This window comes from Cinclus cinclus, chromosome 6, assembly GCF_963662255.1.
Source record: "Cinclus cinclus chromosome 6, bCinCin1.1, whole genome shotgun sequence".
In the NCBI taxonomy this organism is placed as follows: domain Eukaryota; kingdom Metazoa; phylum Chordata; class Aves; order Passeriformes; family Cinclidae; genus Cinclus; species Cinclus cinclus.
The window spans coordinates 38,380,875-38,407,975 of record NC_085051.1 but is presented as its reverse complement, the minus strand read 5'-3'; the positions used below and the strand labels follow the sequence as shown (position 1 = coordinate 38,407,975).

Sequence of the window (27,101 nt, the reverse complement as noted above, 5' to 3'; positions counted from 1 at the left end):
AAAGTGGTGGAGGGCATTAATTTTCCAGTTCCAATCATGTGGAATAGTAGAAATTGCAAGCAGGTTGCCTGTTGTAGATCTGCTTGCAGGGATTTAGACTGAGCTGAAAGGAAGAAAGTGTTTGCAGGGATCTGTGTTCTTGTAGCTGATCCTACTTGGACCTCAGTTTCAATTTGAACTCAACTTGTATTAAAATGTATGAATCACCTCCTTGAAGTTATTTGACATTTCAGTTCCTTGCTGAATTAGCAATATGCTCTTAATATATATGAACCATTAAAGACTACAGCAAGCCCAGGACTAAGAAAAAAGACCAAGGCCAGGCTGGATGGGGCTCAAAATAACCAGGTCTAGTGGAAGATTCCCTGCTTATGGCAGGAAGGTTGGAACAAAATGATTTTAAGGTCACTCCCAACCAAACCATTCTATGTTTCTATGATTGTATTATTCTATTGATCTAGTATATTTATATTGTTATATCCTTATCTATAGGTATATCCATATCTACGTTAATAGATACATAAATATATATTTGCATATTTATGTTTGGAAGGTAAGACTTTGGGGAAATTTAAAAATCTGATGACAACTGGATTCCTTAAACTCCTACCTTGCAGTATTTTGTCATGAAACCATCATTTTATTGAATGCTCATAGTGTCCTTTCCTTGTGGACTGGAGTTCATACATTGCTTTCTTCAGAGTAAGGATAAGCAATATGCCCAACCCGGAGCATCTTACAAGGTCTAAATTATTTTATTTATATTGGAGAAACCTAAGCAGAGAACTCCAGAGAAGCATTCAAAGAAGGATGTGAAAAATCCTATAGCATTTTAAATTCATGTGGAGAATATGAGTTTTGTTGTTTTCTTTTGACATGTAGAGATTAACTATAGGAGAATCTATTGATGATGTGTCTCTTACACACTCTGCAAAAATATTCCAAGTAATAGGCTACTTTAGAAAGGTGAATCATTACATTCCAACATCACTACCCTTCAACATTTAAAAAACCACAAATGCTTCGCTTTAAGTATTTTTTTTGTCTGTAGACAGAATCCTCTTACAGTCCTGAATGTGTATCCATTCTGAAGATGGATAAATTGTAGGATATATTCTTGTTGGCTAACAAAGTAACTTATGACCTTAAGCTAAGACAAGGACAATGCAAATTAGATATTGAAAAACTTTTTCACTATTAGGGTGGTCAGACATTGGAATAGTTTGCCCAGAAAGGTGGTGGAGTCACCATCCCTGGAGGTAGTCAAGAGGTGTCTGGGTCTGGCACTGGGTAACGTGGTTTAGGGATGACAGTGATAATGCTGAGTTGATTGCTGGACTGGGTGTTCTTGAAGGTCTCTTCCAGCCTTGATACATCTCTGATTCTTCTTGGTGATTCCATTAGGTCCCTTTCTGAACTCTCACCATGCACTATCCAGGTTAGTGTGCAGAACTAGAAGACAAATACTGTGTCTGTTTCTACCCAACATGGGGATTTTGAAAACTGCTTGTCATTTAAAGCATTCCCAAGACCCAGCATTATGTATCTACACTGGCCTTGTGAGCAGAGCTCAGGCTGCCTGCAAATGCAAATATATATATATATATATATAATGTATATATATATATACACACACATATATATATGCGTGTGTGTGTGTGTATATATGTATATATATATTCACACATACAGCAACAAGATGTTGCCCACATAGTTTTTTCCAAGATTAAATACATGTGTTCTGTCATGGATCTCTGAATAGGTAACTTCAGTTAAAACTAAGTTGCTAAAAGAAAAAAGCTTCATAACATTTTGAGTCATGTTTAAAACTAAACTTTAAAATATTTCAGACCTAGCATCTGAAGATGAACGAGCAGTGTTTTTGTATGCAACTTGCTCAAATCACAGTTTCTTCTAAATCTGTATTTTGTGACTTCAGTTTTTAATATAAGCATTGCTGTGCTAAGCAAATTAAAACGATGAAATAATACTTCTTTTTCATTGTCAAAAATGTTCCTTACATCTTAAATGCAATTTCTTGTATTTCAGAAAAAAATTGATTGAATTTTTACATATTCATTTCTGATTTCTTTATACCATCTCACCAGCACATGATATAACAGGTAGCACATTAGTTGTTTAGCAAGTAAGCAGAGAAATACATGCATACATATTTGTCTGTATGCCTGGAAATGCTGGAAGGTTAGTTGCTTTACTCAAAAGCAAAAACAGAATTGGCAGTATGGTATTGATATGCTGTTTATCCATACAAAAACAATTTCTTTTTCTTCTTCGATAGATTACTTGGCTTCTACAAAGGAATACTTCCTCCTGTCTTGGCTGAGACACCCAAAAGGGCAGTGAAGGTAAAAACCCCACGCTTCCTCTCTTAAAAATATAAGTAGGGACAGTGGCAGCTGTAAAACATTTTATTTCTCCCCCACTGACTGAGATTAGAATCTTAAACTTATTTGGCATATTAATCCTCTGATTTTTACTAGGAGGAAAGTTTCCTGTTGATAGCACAATAAAAACTGTCCTTGATTAAGAAATGTAGGATAAGGGTTGTAAATGTTAATTTTGACCTGTGTATCAAATGTTACTGAAAAAAAAGGTGCAATTATTTTATATTGTCAGAATTAATAAAATAGTTTGTTATATTTTAGCCTCATAATTGCCTCTGGTTTAAATATTTTGTTTTACTGAAAGTGCCATGTAACTTGCAAAAGAACTAACAGCTTAATAAATTAACACAAGACACCATTAAAGAAGCCACTAATAAGTACTTATTTAGTAGGTTTGAAGTGCTGCCCAGTTTTCTTGTGCTCCAAAGAGCACTCTGCTCCATACTCCTAACTTTTTAAGGGATTGAAGATCGTAATGGGTACAGCTCCTCATTGTGCAAAACGTTTTACTCCAGCTCTCTTGCAGTTACAGATGCTAGCCTATCAAAGTGTATTTTCTGTCAAATGATGATCTGATTTTCTTTTATTATCCTTTATTTTGATTTGTACAATAGGATTTTAGTGACATTCCTAAGCAAAATGCTTCAATATAGCCATTTTTTCAGTTGAGCCATTCATCCTTTTTAATTAAAACCTAATTATTAATCACATCATCCTAAAGTTCTAAATCTATCAAAGCAGCCATTGTGTTAAGAGCAAATGTTTCTTAGTCTTCTATTTCAAAACTTTGAAGTTTCCATAGTTGCACTAAATGTGTCTAAACGCAGTTATACAGAATGTCTTGATTTTTTCTTTCTTTTTCTCTTTCTTTCTTTCTTTCTTTTTCTTTCTTTCTTTCTTTCTTTCTTTCTTTCTTTCTTTCTTTCTTTCTTTCTTTCTTTCTTTCTTTCTTTCTTTCTTTCTTTCTTTCTTTCTTTTTTGTTGTTTCTTTCTAAAAAGGCTGCATATGATTCTGGTCCTTAGTCTGCAATTAATCATTCACATTCCAATTCCTTTACAGAGGAATAATATTTGTATAAAGTGACAGGATGTGACCTTGTAACAGAATCCTAAAGGAGTTCTGGTAATGTCATCTTCTTGTTTGCACTGGCATTTTAGATGCAAGTGACATATGTCATTTATCTCTAAATTATTTAATAAAACCAGGAAAACTAAAGTCCTGTTTAATGGCAAAGTGGCACTGAAGAATAGATGGATGATATTTAGAATATTCCTAATAATTAATTTTCTTCATATTATGATGATTGCTCTGTCTCTCTAATTTCATTTGAAACAGGATAAAGTAAATCTGTCTGTGCTTTTCAGATTCTAGCATGTATTTAGTTAAAAATAATAATAACCCAAGTTTGGTTGCTCCTACAAATTGAGTCATTCATAAATTTCAAATTACTTTCCTTTACTCAAATTTATTAAATTGGCTTAAACCCCATGATATTCCATATAATTATAGAGTCATAAAAAGGTGTTAGGTTGGGAGGGTTCTCTGATTAAAGCAGAGCTGACTTCATGGTTAGACCAGGTTGTTCAGATGCCTTGTCTAGGTGTGTTCTGAAATCTTAAAGGATGGAGACTGCAGCCTCTCTGTGCCCCTCCTCCAGTACTTAACTATTTTACTGTGAAGAATTTTTTGCTTCCAGTCCAAATCCTCCTGTTGCAACCTTTGTGTGTTGCCTCTCATGCTTCTGCTGTCAGGCTCTGAGAAAGTCTGACTCTCTTCTGTATAAACTTTGGATGGTAGAAGACAGAACTTAAATCACCTTAGCTTTCTTGTCTCCAGGCTAAGCAGACTCAGTTCTCTCAAACTCTTGTACATCATAAGCTCACAGTTCCTTTAATGTCTTCCTTTTCCTCTCTGAGTGGGATGCTTTCTACCTAGTTCTTGGACATTTAAGTGAGAGCTGAGTTTTCTGCAAACATGAGAATCAAGCTTAAATGTTAAGCATGTGAGGGTTTTAATTAAACAGTTGAATTTTTTTATTAGCTACACTATTCCTGTAAATTTACTGCTGTTCCAAGGACATCAGGATGACTTAACTTACCTTGAGACATCAGCTGTATTCTGCATTAGAAGAATTCAGTGACAGAACAGGGCTGAACAATAATGTCCTTGTAAGAACCTGTATAATGAAACAATTCAATGTGAGATGTTATAGGCCAGTACAATTTTTAATATCCAAAGTGGAATTTGTACCCATGCCTTGACCTGGAGAGAATCAGCCTATCTCAAATTTCTACTAACCTTATTTTGCTATGAACCCAAAGGAAAAGTTTTCCGTGTTGCTTCCTTTGGCCCACTCTCCATCCTTTATTCTTCTAATAGCATTCCTCATCTAAACCAGCCTCAAGCTGCCCCTTCTCCATTGCCTAAATGACTACGGAGATTTAGAGGAAGACTACATTCAGGCCAATGATTCTGAGATTTGAGAAAGCACAAAAAGAAAAGAGGAATTCTCTAGGTTCCAGTAGGGCTTTTTTTGTGTTTGTGATGAACTTTTTTTGAAAGCTTCTAGTTATAGTATCTTAAAAGTGTGTAGAGAATAGACAAGGGAGATTTTGTACTAAGAAGAAGTGTACTTGTGCTACTGGAATATTGTATTTATCTGGTGTGCATTTTTGCAAGTAAAAATAAAGCTATTAAAGTGAAGTTATTTTAATAACTTTTAAAAGTTAAGTGTTGAAGACACAGCTTCATTTTTACTCAACTGTGTTCTCATGTCTGTCTTGCTATTTCTTTCTTTCTTTTTATTTCCCTTCTAAAAAGAAAGCTGGTATTTCTGGAAGATGAAAAGTCAAAGTTTATAACTTTCTGTTAGATTGAACTTGGAGGAAAGAAATGATGATGCCAATACAATGGTTAACAGATGAACTTTTGGGGCAAATTTATATTGCTCATGTGTTCCCAGACATCTTGTTTCAAGCATATATTTTTATCTTAGAGTTATTGAGACATCTGGTAAGTACTTTGGCTATTTTCTGTGTAACTTCAATTAAAGTGTATCTTTGCCAGATGGACAATATTCGTTATTATATACACAAAAGAATGTTTTAAATACGTTTATTCTGAGAATTATTTTTTTTTGCATAAAGCTATTAACTTAATACAACTGTAGAGGAAAAGACAAATTACGCTCTGTTTTTAAAAACATTTTGGGTGGACATACTTTACATAAAGTCATATGATACAGTATGAAATTTTTTTTTTTTTTGCAAAATTGTATGTATGCTAGCCATTCTAGTACACCCAGCAACATTTATATTAAACTTTATTGCTACTTTGTTTTTTTCTTTTAAAAATTATTTAAACCAGAGTTACTATTAAGGAGTTATTTTATTTATGACTCTAGGAAGCTATTGATTTTTAAGGTAACATTTTAAAGACCAAAAAAATTACTAGGTAATGTAATTCTTCCTTTATTACAACTATTTTACAGATCTGTAGCACTATGGAAAACATTAAGGAATACCAGAAATTCCATTAAAGGTTAAGAGGGTAACAATGACTAGAAAGATGCTGGAGAGAGAATAAAGCAAATTTTATCACAATAAGAAATTAATTTAGTTCAGTGAAGCAGCTTACCCTCCCACTTTGTCTGACTTTTACCTCTATTATACCTTCAGATGTCCAAAAAAATAGAGCTAGGGTTTAAGTAACACTTCTGTCTTTTTTGGTTATCGTCAAGGCCAATACAAAAATTTTAAACATATTTGCAAGATACTTGCAAGATTAGTGTTCAATCTGTACACTCTTTGGAGGGTAGTTAAAATCTGGGCCCCAGTTCTAGGGCCTTTTCTGCAAAATGATACAATAATCTCAACTGAGGGTATAAAAAATATCTGTCCAGTGACCAGAGTATCAGCCCATGAGTTTTCAGAATTTAACAACCCAATTTTGCATTATGAATACGTATTCCCTCTTGCTTTAAAACAGTGGCATTATTAACACATTAACAAACAGTTCTCTGATGGTTTTGGTATTATTCCAGTGACTTTTCATTTGAAGCAGGTCTTGATTGAAAAATTTTATTGACTTTGCCATAGGACAAGGTTCTAAACAAGTTCAAATGAAAACATAGTGCTTATTATTTATGTTCCTGTACACGTGGATTATGGAACAGCTGTTTTGTTCTGATAGGTCTGTAGAACCATGGAGAGCAGAGCTTGTCTTCTTTGGCTGAGACTCAGCACAGGCCACACAGTCTTTCTGTCTTGTCTTAAAAACTCTATTTCCTTTAGTTTCTTATGATTCCCATATCTCCATTGGCCTCATTGCTCATTGTCTTCCTCTTGTGGTGAAACAGTTTGATTGTCTCATGCATGGGCAGATGCTGTGTGGAGGGATTGTAGCCTCCCCTGTGGTCACAAAACTCACAGACTTTCCAAGGATCCCACCTTCATTTGAACCTGCTTGCTCTGAACTAATCAAATGCTACAGGTCAACATTGGAAAGCAGACAGAAAAGTTAAAAGTTATGGCTATTTGCTTTTGTTAGACTGGGATGTGACAGCTCTTGTACTAGGAGATGTGAACCTGCACTGGTGCACCCTTGGTGGAACTGTGACAGGTTTTTGCTCTTCATTCCCATCATACCAGACACGCTGTGTAAAAGCCACTTTATTTTGTATGCAAAGATGTGAATATTTCTTAGACAGATTACAGGTCTCACAAATAATGAGCTGTGGTTAGGAGCCTTGTGTTGTTCCATGTGTGAAAATTATGTGGAATAACACCTCCAGTATTTTTGGTTTTACCCACAATTCAGATACCTACTCTTTTTAGCCAACAAGTTCTGCCATCCTCATGCTAGAAGATCATTTTCACTGCACTCAGATCTGTCTTGTGTGATAGCAACTGGGCTGCTTTTTCAGTCGCTTCAGCAACAAGTTTGCAGAATATGAATTTAAGGCACTGTGGGGTTTGTTCTATGATCTCCTTCATAAACTTATCAAACTCTCCCCTACAAGTCATAGATTTTCCCCCCATTGTTCTTATTGGAAGGCTGTTTCAGGACTCTACTCTTTTTGTTGCAAGAAAGCTTCATCGGATCTGCAACCACATTCTACTTATGAGTACATTTTGCTTTTACACCTTGTTTCTTTATGTTACATATCTTCCTTGTTTTTCGTTCTCTCACAGCATCTCTTTTGCAAGCTAAACAAGGAAAGCATTTATTCTCCTGCAGTCTTCTTTCTTAAAATAATCTCTAAGTTCTCCTTAATGGTCCTGGTAGACCCTTTTTTTAATATGATGTCATCTGAGTTGTTGTTTTTTAAATAGTGACCTAGACTGTGTGCTGTATTTCAGAGGGCATCTTCCTAATAATTTGTGAAACGCCCCATATACTCTTTAGAGTGTATCTTGACCCATGCATTCTTAGACTTCGTGTCAGCAGACAAGGAGCTAGGCAGTGGAAGTCTGTTTCACTATGCCAACAGAAAGCTTCCTACTGACTTCAGTGCAGTCAGAGTTATTCTAAACCTTCTTGGAAGAGCAAATTCATTAATTTATTATGCTTTTATTTTTACAAGAATTCACAGAAAGTATTCTTAAAATTAATGGGTTTGGATGTCAAGAAATGGTAGATTCCAAAGCGAGCCATTTGCAGTTGGTTGCTGTTCACCATGTTGGTGCAGGTTAAGCTGATCTTATTTCTTTCTTGAAATTTAAACACCGAAGAGTACAGCTTTCAAGACACCCACTCTGAAATTGCACATGCTCAGAATATCAAAGAGCCACTGTTTGAAAGCAAACAATTGACTGAAAGATTTATTTGTGAAGAGGGAGCAGAAAAAGAAATGTGCCTGTTGACAGTAGAAGATCATAAAAATGACAGACTTTCAATCTTCAAAATTCACAATTATATCTCTCTGATGAGAAGCAGACTAGTGTTTGAGAAATGCAAAAGTGATTGCAGCACATGAAGGATAAGAGGGTGATATCTTGGGAAAATTGATATATCTGCTACTACATTTAAACTAGTATATGATTGTCTACTCTTGCACATCTAACACTGCTACAGAGAGCGTGAAATAAAAGTGGCTTAAGTTTATTTTGCAGAACTGAATGAAGCTGCACAGGATATGAGGTAGTGAAACTCCATTGTAGTCTGCTTTTTAATAATTGGCATAAGTTACCAATTTTTTTTTTTCAATTCCATTTCAATTGACCTTCTATTCACAGTTTTTTACCTTCGAACAATACAAGAAGCTACTGGGATATGTGTCATTGCCACCAGGACTGGTATGTATGGATACAGAGCTTCATGTTCTAATGTAGTATGTGTCTGCTGAACAGTATGTCTCATCTGCTTCCTCCCATAGAAGAAGCCCAAAATTAAAGGGTCCAGCTCAATCCTGAGTTTTTCAAAAGACTTGTCCCTTGAAAACATTTATAAGAATTTATCAAAATTGATAAATTATGTTTTATATAAAATAATTCCCTATAACATCATAACATTTGTTAACGTGGATAGCAACAGCCACCATGGAAGAGTCTGGACACAGCTTGTCATTCTTCATTCTTGCAAAATAACAAAAAAGTTGAACATTATCAATATTTCTTTATTCATGTCATAGTGTCTAGTTCAGCACTTCAACCTCAAAGTACTGTTCTCCAAGCCACAGTACAACTATAACAAAAATACAGATCTCAGTCTTATTTGAAAAATTTTATAAAAGAAACATAAGTTATTGATAAGAAATTGCTACTTGAAGTAAATGGAAAAAGTCTCTTGATCATCAGTGGAGTTAGGAATTCATCCCAAGAAATAACTGGTTTAAAAACAAAATGCAGGGCATACATATACACAGAAATGTTTTACTGCTGAGATGTAGCTTGCATGTGTAATCTGCATTCTCATGGGTAGATCTTAATTCTGCTTTTATATATTAGGAGTAAAGTACTTTTTATAAGAACTACTGCTTCCTGTGGCGTAAGGATGTAAGGCATAGTAAATATCTATTTTTCACAATGATGACATCACAACTTTAAGAAACAATTGATCTCTTTAAGGCAGTGCTATAAAGGTTTTGGTAATTTCTAAGTTTCAGAAATTTTCAAAATACCCTTTAAAAGACTACTGCTTCCATTTATAACTCCCTTTAATTGTAGTGAGTGAATGGTCATGGAATTCTATTAACTAGGTTAAAGCAAGTTTCCTCTTCCTCTTAATTATTGCACTGCCCTTACAGCTGTTTGCAGTTTTTCCTATTTTATCTGGTATTTTTCAGCAGTTCTCATCCTTAGGTGTATTTAGAGAGAATGATACTTGTTCTCTAGCAAGTGGAAAGAACAGAGGTGAAGGTTCTGTGGTACCCTAGCACTTTTTTTAGAGGGAAGAAAAATAGGCTGAAAACTTGTAAACATGCAATAGCTGCCTAAAATCTGCTCTGATTTGTAGAGCAGATAGAGCAATACTTGGAGCAGAAACCCCTCACATTTTTGGTGCAGTACTGTTACTATAGAGGGATTTTTGGTCCTAAAGTAGTGAAGGAAAAAGAAAACTAAGGGGAGTTCTGGTCTTAGCCAGGCAGAATGTTTCCAGGTACATCAACAGACAAGGATATCAATATCAAGGCAATATTTATTATTAGAAGACAGATGCATACATTAGCACTATCTCCCAACTGGCTTCAGTCTCATGGTTGACAATGAAATGTTCCCATCTTACTGGAAAAATCAATTTGCTGGTAACACAATCTTCTCCAAAGGCAACAAGACTAGAGTTTGCCACTACCCTTCTAACTTCCCATTCCTCTCTTTCTTGAGCCTTCAGGAGTCACTTCTCAAATCCCTCTGTATTAAGTACAATTTTTTTCACTATTGTTTTTTTCCCTTACTATCGGTTTCTTTGAATTTCAGCAAATGTACTCATTATAATGTATTTTGGTCCTGGGACTTTTTCTCAGCATCTATAGAGTTTGGGGATGTTAAGTGAAGGCAATAAATGTGTAAAGTGATTGTTAAATTCAACCCCTCTGATTTTTCTCAATTGACCTAAATATTTTAATAACATTTTTTGTTAAAAACAAATTAAGGTGTCTTAAAATGCTGTGCCATGATGGAATATGAAAAGCAATGAGTATCTCCATATCTATGACTAAAATGCCACCAGCTTCTAAGTAAATGGAGTTAATTCATCCTTGCAATGAATGCTGACATTTCCCTGTGTGCCACTCATTCCCATACAAACCTTTCTAGGATTATTAACTACTCTGTGAACATTCTACTTGTGCAATTTGCTTAAGTACAAAACTATTTTAGCTTTTTACATGTATTTTAAAGTTAATATGTTACCATTATATGCTTAATGCTCAATTCAGAGACTTTATTTTTTCCATTGCTACATGACTGCACTTATATTTGTGTTAGTATTCAGAGTCCACCCAAAGATAACATGAGGACATTCTTTTTCCATGTTTGCATAATAATAGTTGGGTACCACATTTTCCCTTCCAGCTGAAAAGAGAATAAATGGACATGGAGCACTATGACATTTAGTTTTGATTGTTTTGGAGTATGGTTTATGGCTATTGTCATATTGTCTTCATGAACTGTCAGCATCTAATCATGGGCTAAAGTTGTTTAGCAATAGAATACTGCTGCATTACTGTAGTCTTGCAGTTTGCATTGTATCCCTCAGTTTCACAATCTGATGTAGAGGAAATTTTACTCCTTGATATTTAATTTTCATTTTAACTTTCCTAGGCATTTGCAGTTGCTGGCTTGGGCTCTGGGTTGACAGAGGCAGTTGTGGTTAACCCATTTGAAGTAGTGAAGGTCACCTTACAGACCAATCAGAATGCCTTCACAGAGGTAGGAAAACTGCTTCATACTCCTTTTTCCACTTTATTGGTCATAATGCACTTCAAGGGTCATATTTAGAGCAGAATGTCTGTAATATATTGGTGGATGCAAATGATTTTCTACACAAGCTTAACAGAAACAAAAAAGGAAGAGACCCAATAGAAAATTTCTTCAGATATGCAGAGATACACGTAGTATTGTCAGAGGCATCAGCACCTCCACGGTAAATACTCTGTTCCTGGGATGTACCTTCATGTAGTAGTTACATCGAGACTGACAGGACTGGCACCATCACCAGTCCTTATTAAATACTTTTCATGCCATCTCTCAGTGGATTTCTTTCAGGCAACACTGACTCCTTTCCTCATTAGCTGCTTCACAAAGCACTGATTCCTCTCCTCTCTTCAAGTATCCTTATTCTGGCTGCATAACTGGCTAACCCCCAGCCTGTCCCTTACCTGGCCACCTAACCCTTTCTGTCCCTCACACAGCTGCATGTCCCTTACCTCCTCACAGCTAGCAGCCTCCATCCCAAACTGCAGCATCCTCTGAGCCCTAAGTCCCAGCTGCAACTTACCCTTGACCAGCTAACTCATACTTTTATAACACCCATCCTCATTGGGCAGGCAAGGCTGTTTCCACTTCTCAGTAATCAGTACAGCTGTAATTCATTGAGGAAAATTGGGTTCTGCACTATCCTGACAAACTATCTTCCCACACACCTTCATCCCTCTGGAGCAGCCAGCAGCCCAGCATTGTGAGGAATCCAGGAGTACAAACCTGAGCCCCTTGTACACAGCACATTTACCCTAGCAGACTCCAGATTTTAAGTGATTCATTTCACCATGAAACACACGGCCCTGTGCCCTAGACAGAGTCCAGCTGCTGTATTTTACACTGTTTCTTGGATGAAACTTTTATTAGCACAAACTGAAAAATTGTTATACAACAAGTACATTGATAATTTAAACTCTTGCTTCACTTCAGAGTTTTGTTATTCAAATACTGTTTCATTCAAAGAAGTCATTGTACAAAATATTGTCCATGATTCTGGGTACTGCTGAAAGGGGAGACAGGTTAGACTGGAAAACAGTGATTTGTGAAAATCAAGTGTTCTCAGGAATGCACTAGCTTCTATTAATTTTTGATGCAGAAGATGTTCTAGGATAAAGTGAAGGAAGACAGTAATAAAGTTCCTCTTTTTTTCTCATTGAATAAAAATAACAGTTGTCAAATCATCTTTTTCAAAATCTTTTGAGAAATCAGCTGTATCATGGTAGAAGTGCCAAATCACATAAGTATCACATGAAAAGGTTGGCTGAATCCCTGGTGGGACATGATTTTTGCATATTCTACTATTAAGTTTTGACTGGCTTAATACTTGCATGCCAAGTATTGCATGCCACTCAGCTGCACAAATTGAACACTTTTGGGGGATTCACAGTAAAGAGATTTATGACCTGGGCATTTACATAATCTGTTTGGGCCAAGCTCCTCAGGTGCATTCTGGAAAAATACATCTACTGATTTCCAAATGTCACAGAGTAACTGGTACCTACTCCATAACTCATCCAGAAAAGCATTTTCTTCCAGAATAAATTTCTAAATGTTTGGTAAGCTCCTGTTTGATTCTTAATGCATATGAAAGACATGTTTATTTGCTGCAAGTCTCCAGTCTAGACATTTTTTAAACTTGGGCAGCAAAACCACTAAACAGATAATGCAGAGCAAGAGTAAAATGTTTAGGATCCTGGAAGGAGAGAGACTGTAAGTAGGAAAAAGCAATGTGTGAGAGGATCTGTCTGTCAAAAAGATGATGTGATAAAAATTATGAACGATTACTGCTCCAGCAGTAGTGAACTAAGCAGATATTCTGGATATTTCTACTTCACAGTTGTGGAGATGTAATTATCCTAGCTTAAAAATCCCTCCACTTTTAAGTATAAACAAACCACTGTTACATTTTGAACAAGCTGTTCCTTGTAAAGTTGCAAAAGACCAACGTATCCTTTCACTTCATACATTTTAATTTTTTCTCTACTGAAAAATTTAAAACAAAGTCTGGGGTGATTTAGTTTGTAAATTTTAGCCAATTACTTCGTTTAGTTGCAGCATCCCTTCCTTGGTGACCATCAGAGTACTACAATAATCTGTAGTAGCTGTCCAAAAGCATTCAGAGTTGTTCAAGTGAATATTCTCTAATTTAATTTAAATGCAAAATTGCACAATATCCAAATAATAGTATATTATCATACAAATAACATTGTGCCAGAATGGTACTTGGACTCTACTAGAAACCTAGTTTACTTTGAAAATATTAGCTACTTGCTCTAGGGAAAAAAATCCAAGGGAGATTAAGTTCTTAAATCACGAAGATTGTTATATCACGGACTTATTAATTTTAATATATCTTTTTAAAGTGTTAGAGCTTCAAAATTTGCTGTAAATTAGAAAAAAAAATCAGTGACTTTATACCTTGACATCAAGTTCTCATTAAGAAAATGTTAAAGAACATTCCACAATAAAGCATGTAAACTCAAACCCACTGGAAGAAGCATGTCCAGAGGTTATATTATACAGCATAAGGCATTACCATGCACTGTTTTTCTAAAAGGTTTAAATAAAGTGTGTACCTATCCCATTGTGGGGCTTTCATACTACATGATGAAACCTAATGCAGTTCCACATATTTCTTTGACTATTGTATAGAAATAATAAATATATCTTGTTTAAAAGGAACAAGGAAGAGCATGAACACATACACTCACACCCAGAGTCCAGCACACCCCCAAAGCAAATATTCACACCCTGCAGTGACAGCTGAATTGTTCTGTGGTAGCAGATCATCTTTCGAGGGTTGATAGATTTAAAGAGGAAGGCCACTATAAATCACGTATCAGCCCTTTGGTAATGTGGATTGCTGTAGGTAAAAATAATGGTGGCTTTTTGTTAAAGTAAACTGCAAGAAGCCCAGAGCCATGCTGTTTGATTTTCCTTTTTTCCCCCCCTTTCCCTGTAGCCCTGGATAGCTCACTGACTAAAAAAGCTTGTGTGATGATTAAAATCTTCTCACCTGACATAAGAGTTATGATTAATTAGACAAATAGAGGTTTCTGCTTTATGATGAGAAGAATCTGACTCCAGATTCCACTGAGTAGGTCTATATTAAGTAAAAGTCAACAGCTGGGTGAAGTGCATTAACTCCAGGTGTTTGTACAACAAATTCCTCTGTCTAAGGTCCTTCCATCATCCATGATGAACCGCAGACCTTCTGTGGCTTGATCACTTGACATGACACCTCCTTTGGTAAAAGGGAAGTGCTGCCAGAATCTTCTTTGTTACTAAAGGACTGAAAAGGGAAGTCAGGTGTAGATATTGCAGGTGTCTATATCTGGATTTATTAATCCCATCTCAGCTGTTCAGCAAGTGACAGGCTTTCCCTCTGAGTCATGAGTGAGTCCATATTCAAGAAAAGGGATACCAAGGGATAGCTTAGTAATGACGGTTGCTGTGTTATCTCTTAATGGTCTAATGTCCATTTTTTGAGCCCAAAAATGATGTTATCCAATGATAGTATCCATGTTTAGTATCTCCATTTTAGAATAGATTCTGACTTGAATTCTTGGGAGTAGATAGAAAAGTGAATTCTAGTAAAATATATGCAGAGCATTAACAGGATAATATTAGTTATGAAATATGAAAAAAACAGAATGAAACTTTGTATTAAAGGTTAAACTCATCAGTAACCTAAATAAGTAGTCATATGCTGTTTCAGATATAGTAGCATCGTTTGGCTGATGCTGTTGATCTATCACGGTGATATTTTGAAATGGAAAGCTACTAAACAAATAAGTGTATTGAAATTAGTGGTATTCACAGTAGTGTAGTCAAAATTCTTTTATATTTTCATGTTTGAACCTCCTAGCGGAAGCCATATTTTGCCTTTCTAATTACAGATTTGGTTACCCAGAGCTTTATGGCTTTATGGGGTTTTTTTGGCTTTATGCTTTGGAGAAAGCCAAACTATTCAACAGCTTTTTGAAAGTAATGTTTCTATAATGCTGCTAAAAACTGTAAAATATTCAGAAGGGGAATAGCTCATTCTGAATATCACAGTATTTTCAAAAAAAAAAAGATCAAAGGTACGTGAGGTCAGGCAGGTTCTGTCTGATATGAGGCAGTTTCTTCCTTTTTGCCTTTTATGAAATGGAAATCTGTTACAGTAATACTCTTTTACAGTACTCAAGTTCTGCTTTCATCTTATTCTGTAAACAGAAAAATGAGGAATCTTTTTTTAATTAAAGTTGTGATTTTTATATGGTCACAGGAAAGGGAAAATAACAAATACAGTGATACTTAATATAAAGTTACAAGAATTGGCAACCCTGTGTTTGTCAACAGGATGGAAATGATGCTGTGTTTATTGTTTTCTTTTTGTAAAGCTGATCTCTTCCTTCTTTTGCTTAACTTGTGTAGCAACCATCTAGCTTTGTTCAAGCTCAGCAGATCATTAAAACTGGTGGATTGGGCTCCCAAGGACTCAACAAAGGCCTTACTGCAACACTGGGCCGTCACGGAGTTTTTAACATGGTTTACTTTGGATTCTACTTCAATGTGAAAAACATTCTTCCAGTCAATAAAGTAAGTTCTTCATACAGTGCAATGGACAATCAGATGAGAAGTTTGACATTTTAATTCATACTCTCTTTTTCTGTGCAAAGCTGTGGTTTTAGTGATAAACAGTGACTAACCTAACTCTGTTTTGCAGAAATCCATAGTGTTTTAATGGAAGCAAATTAAAGACTTGATCTTCTCGCTTTTTAAGCAAAGCTGAGTGTAGTCATATTTGAATTATCATTTTTATGAATTTCCCTTTATAGCATGGTAGCAGTGCGAAAAGGCAGCAAATGAGATACAGACTTGTTGTGCTTATGTTAAGTATGTATGTATTTTTTTTGGTGGCAAACTGGCTTAGAAGAGAAAAATCAGTTTCTAGAACTTGTGTCAGTATTCACAAAGGGGCTAAGCTTGCAGAGGTGACCAAGCTGCAGTATGTAGGTTATTCTGGCAAGGCACTGGACCTATTTACTCAAAAGAGAGTTCAGCCTAGTAATGAAGGATGACAGGGAAGTTTCATCCTTAGGGGAGAGAGACAGTCCAAAATAGGATGTAAAGGGTCATGTGTAGGGACTTTATATCATTTATAATTAAAGAAAAAAAATCATTATAGCTGTAATTTCACTTAAAGAAATTTTTACAGTCCTATATCTCTTTAAATAACAAAGGAAGCAAGCATTCCCTTTACAACAAAAGGTAATTTTACTAATGAAAACGTGATAATATCAGCAACTTTCTAAATGACTGTGTGAGAAACAACTAATGGTTTATTAATGATTCCAGTATGCTACCTATTGAAGTCTTTTTTTTCATTAATGTGATTTTTAGATGATGGCAGTTAAACAGTCACAGGTTTAATATGGAGTGATATACATATAAGAAGGTGCAATTCACATCAAAAAGGATCGGTTTCTATTCCCAGATGAAGTAACACCTCTTTTTTTTCTGCACTTCTGGGTAGCCGGGTATTTTTGTTGGCAGCATCATGTAAATGGAGAAAAGCCCCACTTCTTATTTGCAGATTATTACAGTAAATTGAATTGTTCAAGAGCAGCTGACCCACAAGTTTCTACAAGTTTCTTACAGTGTATCTAAGCATATTTTACAGTGTACTTTAGTCACACATTCTAAAAACTCAAGGCACAAGCACAGCTTGTTACTAAGATAGGAGTAAACACTTTTTTTTTGTTCTAAAGATTAAAAAATTATAGTTACTATGCAGAAAATTCAGGAAAATATGCAGGTAAGGACAGAGACTAATGTGCAGCTCCTATGGGAATCATGGGAAACATTCTTGCATAGGAATTGAATATTAATAGTATTTGGCATAAGCATGCTTTCCTAGCCTTTCAGATTTTAAAAAATAGGAAACAAGTATTACATTATTAGCAATATTCAGTGCTTTATGATCTAAAGGAAATTAGTACTTTATACAGATTTTTTGTGATGAAGAAAAATTTTAACATCTAAAACGTGGGTTTAAATTTATGCAGAAAACAAAAGGGGAAATTACTTCAGTGTCAACCAGTGGCCCAGCTGTTCTCAAATACTAGCAAAATCAAGAGGCAATTTAATCAGTGTGGGATTAACTGCAAATAAGTGGAGAGGTTTGCCTTGTGCTTGACCAGTGCACAGTGCCTTATATGGTGGTTTGCACAGTGGCTACATCTGTGCTAATAAATGGAGTAGCAGCCCTGGAACTCAGCTGCCTGTGCTGTTAGACACTCCTTGGCACTGCTTCAGCCCTGGCCAGCCAGCACAGTTCCTGGGTGTGGCTAAGGGGCTAGTGAAGGCAAGGAACCTTCCTGATGGGCTGGTTTCATGCAGCCAGTCTGGTTGGATGGTGATAGCGTTCTATAATGCTAGTAAAGCTAAGAGGATTCTCTAGGCCAGCCAGCATCAGTGCCATAGACAGTCTGTACAGAGAGATATAGCTGATAATTCTGATCAAACTTGCATTTAAATCAATGCAAAACTAACCCTGAATTTAAGAAGACATAGATCAGGCCTCATCTGACTGGTGCTAGCCGACATTATGTCTCAGGTACTTGCATGCATTGGATCTCACTTCAGTGACTGCTAAATGGAAGTATTTGACAATAACTTGTGACCTGTAACTTAAACCTCTTCTGTCAGTTGGCAGGTACTAGAGTTATCAAACCTGTACAAGGAATTTGGTATAAGCTGGTTTGCAGTTAGTCTGAAAAATATTAAACTGTTGTTAATTTGTCTAGATTTCTCACATACTTGATTTTATTATAAGATCTACTTTGTTAACTTTCTGTATTTTGCCAGAAAATAAAGTATTAAAGCCAGTCTTGTAATATTGACAAATATATAAAAAATATTATATATAAAAATTGTGAAGTAAGAATACTACACTCATTAAATAATTCTGACTAGTGACTATATATTTTCTGTCCACCATCTGTAACATAAGTGGAAAATGAAAGGCTCTGAATGAGCCTTTTAGCTGTTAGCTAAACCGTGCATTAAATTTGCATCCCTATTTTGCTGCCTATTTTGCCAATAACAATAAATTTAGTAGGTTTAGTGGTCAAATGGTATCAATGACATGTGCGGGTTGTAAATGTCCATAATGAATAATTTTTCATCCATTCCATCTGTTGTGCTAAACAGACCATTTACAGCCAACCTTGTGCTCTGTTTACTGAAAATGGAATAAGCCAGATTTCTTTCAATGGCCACTAGTGTACCAACCATAGAGAATGAGCAGCTATGCCTCTGCCCTGCCAATGAAATTATTTCGCAAATGGCAACTACTTTTATAGTGCATTTCATAGGTGTCCAGCAGCATTCACTTTGAAATTTTTGATCATAATTAGTTTTGCTTTTAAACACCACTTGCACTAAAACCTTTGCTCACTACCACCTCCAAGTGGCTGCCACATTCCTTAACAGTGTGAAATTTCCTCATACCTGTAAAAAGCCCCCTTTGAAATGCGGCCAACTGCAAGACTCATTTCAAGTTGGGCACAGCCAGCCCCAGGCACTGCAGATGTGCATCCTGCTACAAGGACTGCTGCATCAGACCAGGGGTGCTGAGCAGTGCATTGTCTTGTAAGAGAAAGGGGCTCTGAACTTCTAGAGGCAAAGAAGAGAAGGGAAACCCAAATGGGCCGTTCACTTTGGTGAGTAAGTAAAATAGCAGACAATAATTTCATTGTATTAGCTTTCAGATCCATGCCAACATAGAAGTTCTATGTAGGAATAGAGTGAAAAGTGGATGTGGTGCAATGGACTTGAAGAAAGAGTAAGCCAAGGTGATTTAGGCGAGGACTGGATCAGAATGAGTGGAATAACCTGAGAGCAACTAAGCTCTGCTTCTAGAAAAAAATTACTTCTGATTTTTGACACCTAAATTTATATTGAATCTTTATACTAATGAAATTACCCAAATATTAAAGTGATTAGTTTCATTGAAAAACCTTTCCCATTAAGTTTATGATAAAAAATCAAGTTATAGAAAAGCTGGTGTTGACTATGGTACATTTGGTTAGAGTTGAGTTTTGTGAATGGGCAAGATGCTTCAAAAGGGATCATCTTTTCTTCTCTAGATACCAGAAACATTGGCTTTATTCTATTTGCATTTAAATCACTGCATTTACAGAATCAACAGAATTTTTTTGATATTTGCTTAAAAAGGGCTACAGTTCTTGTACCACAAGCAATTCTAATTTTTTGAAGTTATCAGTATGTTTTATGTTTGTTTTTTTTAAAAAATCAAGGCATTGAGTTTTTCTGCAAGTAATAAAGAGATCTCTTGACTTTGACATTTCTTTCTTAACACCTGTATGGGCTTCATACAATGTATATCATGGATGTTTTAATTTCTTTTTCTTGTTGCCAGTCTGAAAATGAAAACTTCTTTCTTGGTTTCTCTTTAATTTAAAAACATACAGGTTTATGTTTACAGGTTTAGGGAACAAAAAACTGTCTTATTTTAACATTATGCTGATGTTATAACCCGACAAGATCATTTGTTACTTTAAGATGATTTTCTATAATTAAAGCACCTTCATGACAGAAGTGAGCAAAAAAGTGTCCCTCTGTTGAAAACCAATAGCAAAACCAAATTAAGTGCATAGAAAATGTTCTGGAACACACTTCCCTGTGACTTCCACTACTTAGAGAAATAAGATTAAACCTGCTGCAAGGGACTTTGACTCCCAAATAAACTCTGGATTCTTTGATGTCCTAGAAATGCCAAAGTAGGAGGTCTTACTAAAAGATCAAATAAAACTCAGTTGAACTGTGAACTGTGAGTGAGCAAAGAAGTTTTTAGATGCACTTCTAACCTACTTCTAACTTTTACCGTGTGCATATAGTAGGGTTCAGAAACAATCTGTTGTAAATTCTTCAGCCAATTAGCTGAGTGAATTACCACCGTTTATAATGCGCAGAACGTGGAGGCTCTCTTGCCGTTGTGCCGAGTTGGATTGTTAATAACAGGAAGCTAGCACTTCTCAGTACAGTGGATCAGCTACATGTGAAAATAAATGTAAAAAACCTGGAGGGGAATGGCAGCAGACTGAGATTAGTCTTTATTTAATTTAGCATTTGGGGGTCCAACACACAAATGAGTGTTTTAGTAGGCTTCATGGTGGAAGTTGCTGTCATTTGTAAAATATTCTGGCCAATTAGCTAATAGTGTGCTTGGATTTCTCCTGTTTTGATACAGTAATACTAAGTACATTGTGAAGCCCAATTATACAAATCATCCCCATATGCCATACCAGTCTTTCTTTATGAACTGTGTTTATAAATCCTGTGTGAGGAAATGTGTACTTCAGCAATTTAGACCATGTGTAAAAACATAGCCAATAGGATTGTCAAGAAAACAAGTTCCAGTGTAGGAAATCCTAATGTGTTCCGCTAAAATAACACGAGTGTGTTGTGTGAGTTTTCTGATTAAATGCTTATTACTTTATAGGGCTTAACCTGCACAGGTCTTTCCGTTTCCCTTTTTTATACTTTCTTTCCTCTTTTTTTTTTTTTGTAGGATCCAAATTTGGAGTTTTTGAGGAAATTTGGAATTGGGCTAGTCTCAGGAACAATAGCCTCAATTATTAACATTCCTTTTGATGTTGCAAAAAGTAGGATTCAAGGACCACAGCCAGTTCCTGGAGAGATCAAGTACAGAACCTGTTTTAAAACTATGGCAACAGTCTATAAAGAGGAAGGGTAAAACATTCTTATTTTAATAAATGTCCAGACCTCTGTTTTAGTTCATATGGGTCCATAAAACCATGTTGTTATATTTCAGATTTGATGGGGACCATTAAGCCACCCTGAACTCACTTATCGAAAGAGCCCAATGTAGCATTTTGAAAATTTATTTTAGAATTACAAGGACATATCTTCCTTCTACATATGAACTTTTACAAGAGACTTACAAGATGATTATTGTGTTGTCAAAATTTAAATTCCCCAAGTAAATGTTTCATATATCTTATGTGTAGTTTTATTCAATTCTTCATTTTGTAAAAGGAAAATATGAACAGAAAACAGACTATTTCTCAATTTAATCTAATTGTAATTATGCAGGCCTCTGTACCTTTAAAATTATTGCTGAAATAGTTAAACTGAGGACAGATCCTTGTGGTTATAACATTTTCCAACTTTTAAAAATATTTCTCAAGTGGTGACTGAGTTGTGGCTTTGATATTCAATTATATCAGTCATTTTGTCCCTGTATGCAGCTGTTGTTAACAAACTTGTCTTGAAAGTAAACCCATCTCACTGATTAAAGTCATATTTCTGATTGGCTAAGCTCACAACATTGCTTTTGTGACTGAACATTGATTAACTTTTTCTCTTCATCTGATCTGCCTCTGTAAAATGTTAAAATCCAGATACAGCTTGCTATTGAACACGTGTAATTTCAAATAATTGCCTCTAAGTGCTCTGCCAACATTTTAACAAACATATGCAACAATTCCGTTCTTCTTTTAAAGCAAGAATATTGTTTGAAATGTTTTGTTTGTTATTCTTCTGCTACAGATTTCTGGCTCTGTACAAAGGCTTGCTTCCCAAGATCATGAGGCTGGGTCCAGGTAATTTTCCTTCTGTCATTTCTGTTTTGCTTTTGTTCTTGCTTTCTCTCCCATTTTTTTCATTTTCTTGAGAAAATTTAGTGAAAATCAGTCAAATAAATGAATCAAAATATCTTTCACTTTGAACAGTTTCTATCTAAAATAGCATCATCTAGTAGTGTCACGGGTAGATTTGGCTAATTATGTGTCCAAAAAAAAAATCATTTACATATACATCGGAGAATTGCAGATCCAAGTAATTGCTGATTTGTACAATTGTTTCATTTATGAACAAACCAAAGTACATGCAAATGACAGAACTGTAAAGCTTTTGGAAGTTTCTTGAAGTTTCCTATTTCTTCTAATGTGATCTTTCGAGTTCATTAGGACTGTTCCATACCTATGTGAAGTCAGCCTAAAATGTAGGTTAGAGTCTCTCCATAAAATGCACTCAACTAGTCAAAGCACAGCCCAAACCTATCAAATTCCAGTTATTTTCTTCTTCTATGCTTTATGGGGGCAGACACTAAAAAGCTGATAGCAGAGCTGGTAAGAGACTTGTATGACCCTGGAAAACAAAGAGGACAAGGATATCTTAATTCCAGGGTTGTTGTTTGACCCCTTCTTACTAGCTGTTACTCCAAAAGTGGGAGCACAGTGGTTGAGAGCTGTATCTTCTTTGGCTTTTAGAGGTTTGTTGTTGTTTTTTTTTTTTTTTCCTGACTGGTTTTGATTAATCATGAAAGCAAAGCACTGGGCCCTCGGACTCTGTCAGCCCACAAAGGCAGTCTGCGTCAAAAAGAGCAGAAGGCCCAATTTGAACAGTATCCCATTTCCATGAAATTGTATTTCCAGTTGCTCAAGCTGGTTGTTCAATATGCAAGAACACATAGAGGTAAAGCAAGCAGGTACAGAGCCTGCTCTGCAGTATAAAGGAGGCATTAGGTTTGTCTGTAAATGTTTGCATATCCAATCCATCTGGCTAAGTACTAGACCATGCCTGGTTATTGTGCAGGGTGAGGAAGAAGGAGGGGAGGGGAAACAAGGAGCTCTGGGGCTAAAAGCCTTTTCCCACATACTCCAAAGATACTAGATTACATACAAGACAAAGAGAAAGCAGTGTTTATCTTTCCCAGTACCTCTTAGCACAGCAGATTTTGGAATAAAAATTTTCCATCTTACAAATGACTATGCATTCTGGCCCGGATCCAGCATGTCAGTTACATGTGAACTTCATTCTAAATACTTTTGTAGTTATACTGGCTAACTAACATATAGGTTTAACTTTCTGATGAAACAATAATCCAATCTTTATTGTGACTGGGAAGGTAATTCCTTTTTCTAACATGTGAGTGTTTACAGGAAAAGAGCTACACAAACAGATCACACAGTGTGAGATTTGGAATCAGCCTTGATTTGAGTTCAAATCACATCTTAGACATTGTGTCTATGATTTGTTTGTTGGTCAAAGCCTTTTGTAAACATCTGCTCTGTCTAGCTGTCTGTGGGTTCTTTTTCGTAGAGAATTTCAAGTCTGATGATGGTTCCTTAGGCTAAATGATGTGGAGAAACTCAAGTAGGAATCCTGTGTGCCTGGTTACCTTAGCCTGTCCTGTCCCTAGAAGGGTGAGCCCAGTTCAGCAGAAGCCTCGTTTGTTAGAGGTGCCACTCCAAGCCACCAGCTGAACCAACAGGCAAAGGCAAGGAGATATGCCTCAGTGCTGGCACCCAAAATAATACATTTTTACTCATGCAGCCTGGTTCTCTATACCCATGTTCTCCAACTAGAAGCTTCTCTATGTGTTTAGTTATATATATACCCTCTGAAGTGTTTCTCCTTTTTTATCTCATACAGTAATTACAGCCCAGTTACAGTCTGACTTCACTAACAGTAAAGATATTTTATGGCTTTCAAGCTGGGATTTTATACTGTTACCAATTCTAGCAAATAATGCCCTTTCATTAGATCAAAACTTTGCCTGTGGATTTTTAGCCAGAAAAGATTATACTCACTTCCACATAATGATTTTCTGCTTTGGACATGGTGAAAATACCGGTGAAAACCTTTCTTGACTCTTATCTGGAAGCATTTTTATCATCCTGAAGATGAATTTTTGTCATTCCACCAGTCAAGTTGCTCTTTTAATGGCCAAATCTAATTAAACAGGCACACAAATATAGATATATTGAGATTTAAAGTTTCAGTTTTAGAAGAACAAACAAAAATATCAATCTTGAAAAAGTATTAGGAAAAATCACACCGAGGGTGAATTTGTTTTAATATACAAGCTATTTACATCAACTTTATGATCTACTATGAAGTAAAATTGGTATGGTGTATGAATTGGTAAATTTTTAGTGGACTCAGGAAATAGTAGAATTATCCATTTTGTAAATAAGGCTTTGCCATATTCTTGTTTATATTACACACTAGAAATGCTCTGTAAAATCTTGAAAATACTGCATTTTCTATGTAGTAAAATAGTATCTTTTCTTCCAGGTGGTGCAGTGATGCTTTTGGTTTACGAATATGTTTATGCATGGCTTCAGGACACAGTTAACCACAAGTAGCACTTCTGAAAAATGTACTCTTTAAAATTACATGCGTTCTAAAATACACTATAATAAAGTAAAAGTGATTCTTATCCTTTATAGTGTTTTATACCCTGGGATTGCACTGATGTTAATACAGTTCCAAACAAGTATGATCTCCAGATCCCGATCCAAGAAAACATATAAGTACATGCTTTTCTGCAAGAGCAAAATTAAGTAGTATTTGACATTTTTAATTATTTTTCTGGACCAAGATAAAATATTAAGCAGACATAAGACAGTGAGTTTTTAAAGGACCAACTGAAATTTCTTGACACAGAATCATCCTATGTAATCATATACTTTTTAAAAAGTTTCAGCTGAAATGGCAAGATACAATCTTTCAGGGTATTTTAAAGCAAAAAAAATGAATAATCCTATGGGGGCAGATACTAAGCTAATGTAAACTGACAGCTCCATTGACTGTACATTAAGAAAATGATCCATACTCTGCAACTCTTCAGTCAGTCTTGGGTCCAGTTTCAATTCAGCCCAGCATGATTTCAGCATTCGTGGAAGAGCTTTTCAAGCTCTTGGGAGTTTGGATAGAAAAGGACAGCACAAGTAGCCACAAACTTAAAAACATGCATGCTGGTAAACATCCTACTTGTTCATAGCTATGTATATGATGTAAAGCTCATTCAGATCGTAGAAGATACTGAAAGAAATTAGTATGCATCAAGTTACATAAAAATGCAAACCAACATGGGAATCATTGAAGAAGTGAGTAAATAAATTTACAGAAAAAAGTAATTTTAGGCATATGATATTTTACTGCAAATTTTTTATCCACTTTGATACACTGTCCCAAAAGATCTGTCCTGTGATAAAAATGCTCAGTGCACCCTGACTGCCCTTTAGCCCTTCATTTCCACCACGGAATGGTGAAACAAAGCTGTAGACTGATGTGCACATGTGCAGTTGTAATTAGCTAGCCATACACCTCAAAGAAATGCACCTTTCTGTAGATAAAAAAACGTTGCTCTGAAGCTAAAATTTTTGCTTTTCCTGTCACTGTAAATATAAATTTTCCAGGGATTTACTTGTGTTCTTACTAGCCATTCTAACTCCATGAAATACAGGAAATTCTGCTGTGCTGACTGAAGACACATTTTCTGTTCATGGAGTTGAGCCATTCTACATTTACTTTTTTAAAACTCTATAAATAATTCAAAATCACACATTATTCTGTTATAAAAATGTCGTCATCTAACTTGGTTTGTTGTCAAATGAGCATATATCTTGCAATTGATCAAAGTTTCAGTATCTCTCCATACTATGTTCACTCTGTTAATAATGTTCTTCCTCTGAAGATACAGGTACAAACCTTTTCCTTAACAATCCTAAAGAAGTATCTTTCTGCATTTTTGTTTGAAAATAGCATTTGACATGTGAAGTCGCATCTTCACAAGTGTTCTAATGCATTGGAAAAGCAAAAAATTGAAAAAAAATTAAAATTAAAAACCAAAAATAGAAACGTGTTTTCAGCGCTTTCAAGGATGCCTTGCTCAATAAGCCTCTCTTTTGTCTGAATTTGGCAACAGTGGCTTTTCATACCTATGCTATTTCATAGCTAAAATCAATAAGATTAGCTTTGTTAAAGTTTATGGTTTTAAGGGAAGTGTTCCTCATTGCTGCATTTTATTATCAGTACTTGGCCAAAGAGAAGACACTACTAAGATAATTTCAAAAACTAAAGCAAAATGCTTTAAAATTTGTCTTTTATTAATTTAGAGCATTCAAAATATAAAAATAAAATGCTTTAAACATACTGTATATACATATATAGCCTTCGGTTTTACATCCTTTCCAACATGATCTTTTTTTGGTTAATAGGTCAGCCTGATCTTGGATAAAAGGAGAAACATTCAAAAACAGTAAACAGCATGGTATGAGAAAATAAACCAATGAACGTGACGGCCCAATGCCCCATTACTCCTTGTGTAATGTGGGCTGAAATTCAGTTTCACACCAAAGATCTTCTAAATTGGGACCATGCAAACACAGTTTGGTTGAAGAGAATATTATTAGGCTTCACTTATTTCTTTGGAAACATTTAACATTCTGGGAATCAAGTGTAGACTTTTCAGATTAAAAAATCTTAAATTTTAATTCTGCACCCACATATACTGAAAATATCCCAAATGCATCCATTCACTTTCGTGGGTTCATTCCAAATTTGTACCCTTGTACTTGACAGCAGCAGTTAACCCTTATATATTTTAGGAAAAAAAAAAATCTTTTTAATTTAATGTAAAATGGTTTAGAGTTGTGTGGTGAACATGTTGCAGTTTTCAGTTTACCCGTGAGTATAAGCAGTGAAATAGTCCTTGGGGAAAGGAGTATTCTACAACATAGGTTTACATTTTAGAAAGAAATTTGTGAAACTTCACACCAAAAAAATCCATCACAGACAGTTCACCAAGAGCCAAGGTCAGGCACTTTTTGCTCACTCTGAGCAACACTTTGTGCACGCAGCCCCGCTGACTTCCCATTCAGGGGTAAGGTATCATGTACAGCAGGCAGATGTGCAGAGAGCTGTACCTAAACAAACACAAAACAAAAATGG

The 27,101-nt window shown here is 35.6% G+C and overlaps 1 protein-coding gene across 4 annotated transcripts in view; it reads left to right on the top strand.

The window, feature by feature from the left end:
• Window positions 1-26,445, top strand: part of SLC25A21 (solute carrier family 25 member 21) — a 232,392-nt gene extending 205,947 nt beyond the window's left edge. For 2 of the 4 annotated variants that reach the window (XM_062495000.1, XM_062495003.1), the window contains 7 exons: window positions 2,300-2,366; window positions 8,643-8,702; window positions 11,169-11,276; window positions 15,744-15,908; window positions 20,908-21,089; window positions 21,909-21,961; window positions 24,441-26,085. In XM_062495000.1, the coding sequence (XP_062350984.1) occupies window positions 2,300-2,366; window positions 8,643-8,702; window positions 11,169-11,276; window positions 15,744-15,908; window positions 20,908-21,089; window positions 21,909-21,961; window positions 24,441-24,511 (706 nt within the window). In that variant the 3' untranslated portion in view covers window positions 24,512-26,085. Of the gene's footprint in view, window positions 1-2,299; window positions 2,367-5,230; window positions 5,419-8,642; window positions 8,703-11,168; window positions 11,277-15,743; window positions 15,909-20,907; window positions 21,090-21,908; window positions 21,962-24,440; window positions 26,086-26,368 lie in introns of those variants that run through there. The other 2 variants (XM_062495001.1, XM_062495002.1) reach the window with 2 other exon arrangements.
• The last annotated feature ends 656 nt before the right edge of the window (window positions 26,446-27,101 follow it).